The sequence below is a fragment of the Poromitra crassiceps genome (assembly GCF_964638095.1).
Source record: "Poromitra crassiceps genome assembly, chromosome: 19".
Lineage (NCBI taxonomy): Eukaryota > Metazoa > Chordata > Actinopteri > Beryciformes > Melamphaidae > Poromitra > Poromitra crassiceps.
This window is the reverse complement of record NC_139646.1, coordinates 22,508,201-22,515,700: the sequence shown is the minus strand read 5'-3', so window position 1 is coordinate 22,515,700 and position 7,500 is coordinate 22,508,201. Positions and strand designations below refer to the sequence as shown.

Sequence of the window (7,500 nt, the reverse complement as noted above, 5' to 3'; positions counted from 1 at the left end):
CTCTCTCTCTCTGGGCCCGGGCTCCCTGCTCTCAGGTGTACACACACCACACAGACCTCTCTCTCTGGGCCCAGGCTCCCTGCTCTCAGTCGTACACACACCACACAGACCTCTCTCTCTGGGCCCGGGCTCCCTGCTCTCAGTCGTACACACACCACACAGACCTCTCTCTCTGGGCCCAGGCTCCCTGCTCTCAGGTGTACACAACCCACACAGACTCTCTCTCTCTGGCCCGGGCTCCCTGCTCTCAGGTGTACACACACCACACAGACCTCTCTCTCTGGGCCCAGGCTCCCTGCTCTCAGTCGTACACACACCACACAGACCTCTCTCTCTGGGCCCGGGCTCCCTGCTCTCAGTCGTACACACCACACAGACTCTCTCTCTCTGGGCCCAGGCTCCCTGCTCTCAGGTGTACACACACCACACAGACTCTCTCTCTCTGGGCCCGGGCTCCCTGCTCTCAGGTGTACACACACCACACAGACTCTCTCTCTCTGGGCCCAGGCTCCCTGCTCTCAGGTGTACACACACCACACAGACTCTCTCTCTCTGGGCCCGGGCTCCCTGCTCTCAGGTGTACACACACCACACAGACTCTCTCTCTCTGGGCCCGGGCTCCCTGCTCTCAGGTGTACACACACCACACAGACCTCTCTCTCTGGGCCCAGGCTCCCTGCTCTCAGGTGTACACACACCACACAGACTCTCTCTCTCTTGGGCCCGGGCTCCCTGCTCTCAGGCGTACACACCACACCACACAGACCTCTCTCTCTGGGCCCGTTCTCTCCCTGCTCTCAGGTGTACACAGTACACACCACACAGACCTCTCTCTCTGGGCCCAGGCTCCCTGCTCTGGCAGTCTAACACAGCCCTCCATCCATCCTGACCACCACAACGCTTGCATATTAGGGCTGGGTATTGGTTCAAATTTCAAGAATCGATTCGATTCCCATTCACAAGGTTCCGAATCGATTAATCCCGATTCGATTCGATTCCGATTCGATTAATTTCAATATCGATTTGGTTAGTGATACTGAAACATGTTTTTTGAGCTGTAACCTGAATGACATGACTGTCCAGTTATGTAACACAGGGGTTCCCAACCTTTTTTTGCGCCAAGGATACATGGGGAAAAAAAGTTGCGGACCGGTTGTCAATTTTAATGGTTTACAGATATATTTACTCACCAGGTGGTGACAAAGGGTAAATAACAGCCTTTTCATCTGTCAATAAAGACACTTTCACAATTATGCACAGTGATTTGATTTCAGCATATATCATTTCTAAAAGTAGATATTAATGATCAAACATTTCCATTTATGTAGCCTACAGTATTTATGTTTTTGTTTCAACTACTAACATAAATAAACGTCAACTTGAAACTATGTTTCAAACTTTCAACTACCACACACAGCCTATAATATTATAGCCTATGTTTATTTTATTTTATTTTTTTATTTTTTTATATTAAAAAATCGATCTCTGGACATATGAATCGATTATCGAAGGATTAAAATAAAAATCGATTCAAAATCGGAGAATCGATTTTTGTTGTGTGCCTGCGTAAGGATGACTCAGAGCATGCTGCTGGCAGCTAAGGTGAATGTGTTAAGGCCTCTGAGGCAGCCAGTGATTAGAAATGTGCTTGGTGATGATAACTGAATCAGCATCTTTATTTATGTTTTGGAGATTATTTTTAGTCTCAACAAAAGCAGCATTTTTCTCCCCGACTGCAGCTGAGGTGGCTCACCACAGCCACACTGTCTCTCACACCGCTACAGCATGTGTTTTTAAAGCACATTTAATTTGTACTTCCCCTCCCACACATAGACTTTTACACATAAATGCATACCGATCTTCACAGAGGTTCAGAGTGCAGCACAGCATCTCTGTGTTAGTTTGAGGCTCAGTGCTTCCAGGTTACTTCAGCAGCCATGTTGAAAATAGGGCTGCACAATTAACCACAGGCAATTGTCAATTGAAACAGTTCAATAGGCAAAGTGACTGAACCCAAAAGAGAAGACTGGAGCACAAGTTATTTAATAAGGTGCAAAGACTGACGTTTCAACGCACACGGCGTCTTCTTCAGAGTCCAACAGTAAATGCAGTATTTTGTCCTATTCGGAGAGCAGCGACCTCCCTCTGTGGAGGGGCTGAAGCGTAAGAGATTCCTTCTAAACTGTAAATCGCATGTTTATGTTTCGATATGCAACGTTCGAATAAGAGTCAGACAGTAAGTGTGAAGCTGCTGCACTGGAAAAAAATTTAATATACTGAATGAATGAATGGTATGGTACAAAAATGCAATTAAACAATATTTCTTCCTGAGCCAAATACTTGGGCTGAATAAAAATAATTGGGATTATCCCTTTAGTCATAATGGTGCAACAGCCCTAGCATGAGAACACCCATCTGTAGACCCTTTTCACGGGGGCCATTTTGTGTCCAAAAGGCAGGGTAAAACACAGGTGCAAGCAAAACACTAATGAGGGTTTCCAACTTCCATGATTGGAATTTGGAAACCTCATTAGTGTTTTCTTGCACCTGTGTTTACCCTGCCATTTCGACACAAAATGGCCCCCGTGAAAAGGGTCTATTAGTGCCAGGAATGAAACCAGCAGCCGTTGGGTTTTTTACACAGCCTCTCTCTCTACCTCCAGACCAACCTGCCACTCCAGTTTCTCGTGCTGATGTTCTGCAGCTATCATCTCAGCTCACCCATCAAGACGCACGCGCAGCTCCCACACTCTCTTATAGTGATTTAGGCTTGCTTTGAAACGTACACACACACACACACACACACACCATGGAACTCCCGCTCAGTCCCCAGCACACTGCAGGGGACTGCTGAAGAATGTCTCGCGTGGATGCGTTGGCACATTGCGGCGTAGAGGGGAATCAGTGGGACTTTGATAACAACATATGTTTTCATGTCGGGGCCTCGGTGTGTGAAGATCTCTGGAGGGGCGCTGTGCCTCTGCAGCAGACCAAGAGAGAGAGGCACTGGGCCAAAGAGATTTACACTGGCTGCCCTGGAGAAATGCTTCTTCTTGTTGATAGCAAAGAATTGAGTGCCTAACCGCCGCGAAGGTGCTATGGAGCAGAAGTCACTAGATACACAGTAGATACACCAATTCCCCCTGCTATCCCGGTTGTTGCTCCACACCCTCCTGCCGATCTGGGGAGAGTTGTAGAGTAGCACATGCTTCCTCCGATACATGTCACCGTCGTCCAGCCGCTTCTTTTTCACCTGAAAGCGAGGAGTTTCAACGGCAGGACGCTATTCTCCCCAGTTCCCCTCCCCCCCCGAACATGCGCCCCCAGCCAACCAGAGGAGGCACTAGTGGCAGCAACCAGGACACCTACACTTAATTCTGCATCCTACCCAGTACCCACAGACATAGTCAACAATTGTTGCCTGTATGGATGTCCGGCCAAGCCGGAGGTAACATGGGGGTTCGAACCTGCGACCCTCGTGTTGATAGGCACTAGGCAGGGAAGCCACAATATTCATGGAATGGGAGAAAATAAGAAATACTAATATAGGAGAGATTCTCACAAATAACAAGTCACAGAGCTGAATATTTCTAAATCTATTTTGGCCTAAGCGTTAGTGAGACTTAACCAAACTAGAAGGTCACATGTACTTGAGCGAGACAATGAAAGCCTACCTGCTGCCTCATTGTAAGTGGGTCTGTGTGTGAGTGTCACAGTCTTCAGTGGAGACGTGTGGCATTCCATTCCTCCTCAGCAGTCAGACACGTTGCTTTTCTTCTGTGAACCATTTCTTCACTTTGGTATTCTCTCATCATCACATGATGGGACAGTGTTTACTTCAGATGTCAACTTTGTGTTCCCCAGAAGAACCAGAGCCACTCATTCCAACGCTCAAATGTAACTCCAGTCTTTTTCTCTGTTTGTTATCTGTCATTGTCCTTGGCCTTTTGTTAAAGGAACATTCCGTCCATTTTCAACCAGCTTTGTATCATTAGAATATCAGTAGTATATCAGAAAACTGTAAACGGTTTTGAAGTCTGTCATTTTAATTTGACAGTTATTGAGTGTTATAGTGTGGACCAGTGACATCACTGGTCCACACTAACTCAAATTAATAACTCATTAACTCAAATCAACTCTCAATAACTGTCAAACTAGATGAATGATGAATAGTTTGACAGTTATTGAGAGTTGATTTGAGTTAATGAGTTATTAATTTGAGTTAGTGTGGACCAGTGATGTCACTGGTCCACACTTTTAACACTCAATAACTGTCAAATTAAATGACAGACTTCAAAACCGTTTACAGTTTTCTGATATACTACTGATGTTCTAATGATACAAAGCTGGTTGAAAATGGGCGGAGTGTTCCTTTAAGGGGACTCCTTACATTGACCACAGTCATTTAGAGAACAATGTAGCTGTATTAGCTGTAGCCTGATAAGCTCTGAAATCGAAATCCTAAAAATCAGTGACAGCGCCTAAGGCATGTTAGATGCCAGCAGCACTAAAGTTGTCCCAGAGCAACAGGAGGCAGTTGAATATGGCCTAGATCTGTTAGCGTTCAGACTCTTTTATTTATTTATTTTTACACCCAAATGTGACAATAGACCCTTTTCGACGGGGGCCATTTTGTGTCGAAAAGGCAGGGTAAACACAGGTGCAAGCGAAACACTAATGAGGGTTTCCAAATTCCAATCATGGAAGTTGTGAGAAAGGTCTATTGAACAGCGTACTGTCCTCTTGGATATTAGTATTCACTTGTTATTGCTGTGGCCGGCCCCCCACATCTATTTTGGGCCGACAATGTTAGAGCTGGAACAACGTTCTGGTGCTATTCATTCATTGTTCCCTGGTCCTAGACAAAGAGGTTCTCTCTCTCTCTCTCTCTCTCTCTCTCTCTCTCTCTCTCTCTCTCTCTCTCTCTACCTCGATCTCTTTGTCTCCCTCTCCCTGCCACTACCCTTTCTAGACACACACACACACACTCTCTAAATGTCTGATCCCCCCCCCCCGACTATTCTCTCTCTCTCTCTCTCTCTCTCTCTCTCTCTCTCTCTCTCTCTCTCTCTCTCTCTCTCTCTCTATCTCTCTCTCTCTCTCTCTCTCTCTCTCTATGTAGGCATGCATTCTTTGTTCTAAGGTCCAGCTACTGTAAGTGCTTGTTGACCTACTTATGGTGGAAGGTACTTTTTCAACTGTGTGTGGTGAAAAACACTGGTTTGTTCTGCATAGAGGATGGAGCAGCAAAGCCAGTCTGGGTCTCCTAATGAGTATTCCTCTCTCTACCATGCCTCCATCTCCACTCTACTCTTACCAGGCAAAGCACATGGCCTTCACAATGGCTTCTATTCATTCGTGGCATTTTATTTCCTCAATTAAATCTAATGCCTACGAGGAAAACATTGCAATTCACCTCCAAAACAAACCGTACATCTATCTATCTATATATACAATTGAGTATGTGGGCGATGTTTATGTTTGTATGTTTCAGTTCTGTGTCTGGCCACAGCTACGCTGTTTCAAGTGCGATCGGGCTGAAACTTTCAGGGGGTGTAAAGGGCACCAGCGGGTGACCTGACGGAGACAGATTTTTTAATTAAGCTAATTAGCTAATGATGTATTTCATCAGTGATGATGTCAAAAATGATGTCAGGGTGCACACACACACACACACACACACACACACACACACACAAGACTGATCAATGATTAGGGATGGGATATCGGTATCGGGTGCCGATATGACGTAATTCACATATCGGACTGACGTCGCTGATCCACATTCCGATCCAGTGCTAGTAAGTAGTAGTAGAAGTGAGGTACAGTAGTAACCTTAGCGGTTAGCTAACTCAACATGTCCTTAGTTTTGGAGATATTTTAGTCTCGTACATATTTGGGGGGTTTCCCACTTCTTGACCTTAATGTGGTAAAGTGGCAGCGGTGTTTAATTGTTGCCTATTTGTTGGAATGTTATCTTAATAATTTTGAGTGGATCAATTGTTTTGTAAATATCTAATGACCTTTATTAATTGTTTAATTGAATATTGTGGAATTTTATTAGCCAGGTAACTAATTCTATAAGATAATTGATTCGCAAACCAAAGACTAACTGATGTCACAGTAGGAGCCGGCTACTATGGAGGCTGCAGCTCCTTGGTATCGGAATCAGTATCGGTATCGGCAGATGTCCAAATTCAGGTATCGGAATCGGATCGGAACCGAAAAAATGTGCATCGGTGCATCTCTATCAGTATACTGTATGATTACCTAAGATACTGTGCACTGTGGTGTCTGACAACACCCTCCTGTTGCCTCTCCTCCTCCCCTGCAGGGACCCAGTGTCCTGGAGGAAGCCTCTGCCCCCGGGCCAGCCAGCACACAGCAGCCTGGAGGTCGACACAGCTTTGTCCAGGAACACTTCCAAGCTCAGTACAGGTGAGGCGCACCGACACCAACAGCATGTTCAGATATTCTAATAAACTCACAAAGTGCTTGTTGTACTTCACAGCGTGGATGATTCTTACTCCTTTGAGGGTGTTTGAGTTGCAGCCGACATGAAATCCATTTTCACAAACATTGTAATTTTTAGGAATTTGTGTCAAGAGGATATAGCGTGAACCTTGAAAGTCGTACCGTTACTGTGTGAGAATAAAGTTTGGAAACTATCTTAAGTATCTTATCAATTATGCAGTATGTAGCCTGGAATCCACCAGGCGCTTGTCCTGAGGTGGTGTTTGGATACCATTAGAGAGAATAGGTATTCAGCACAGGTGAGAATGTGTTTTGCTCTGCGGCGGCTAGGAGTCAGTAGCTGGAGAAAGTAGGTCAGACAGACCTGCGAAGGATTCAGGGGGGATTTCTCTTTAGTACTGGCTTCATACACAGCAGCAAGTCAGAGACACCGGCTCCCTAGTTAAATAGAACCTCCAACAGAGCAGGAAGTCAGAGACACTGGCTCCCTAGTTAAAGCCCGATTCAGCAACTTTTCCAAGTTTTGCTATTGGAGAAATTGCGCCCTCTGCGTGCAATAGTATCGATAACGATATCGCCGTTCAAAGTCAACAAAACACAGCGCCAGAAAGCTCTATGTACATGTTGTGACATCGGGTACTCACCACGTGATGAAATAATAATCCATAGTTCCGTGAAACATCATTTTCGTAGCAAATCCGAATCGAGTTACTTCCTGGTTTCCAGGAACACAACGCTGCCGCTGTAGAGCGCATGCGCGCATCTTGCCTCGAGACGCTGGCAACAAACTGCTTAGTCCCAGGGCTGGCCAATGGAGGGCGGTGTGGGATAAATAAAGGCGAGAGTCTCCCTATTACAAGTCAATCTACCATGTCCTGTGACTAAAAAGATCTTATATTACAGTAAAAATTTTCAAAAAAATTACTGATTGGGTCTTTAAATAGAACCTCCAACAGAACAGGAAGTCAGAGACACTGGCTCCCTAGTTAAATAGAACCTCCAACACAGTGATGTCGTGGTCAATAC

The 7,500-nt window shown here is 45.5% G+C and overlaps 1 protein-coding gene across 1 annotated transcript in view; it reads left to right on the top strand.

Annotated features, from left to right (window-relative positions):
* usp43a (ubiquitin specific peptidase 43a) overlaps nucleotides 1-7,500 on the top strand; it is a 99,621-nt gene that overhangs the window by 45,046 nt on the left and 47,075 nt on the right. The window contains exon 3 of the mRNA XM_083656036.1: nucleotides 6,335-6,438. Coding sequence (XP_083512162.1) covers nucleotides 6,335-6,438 — 104 coding nt within the window. The remainder of the gene's footprint in view (nucleotides 1-6,334; nucleotides 6,439-7,500) is intronic.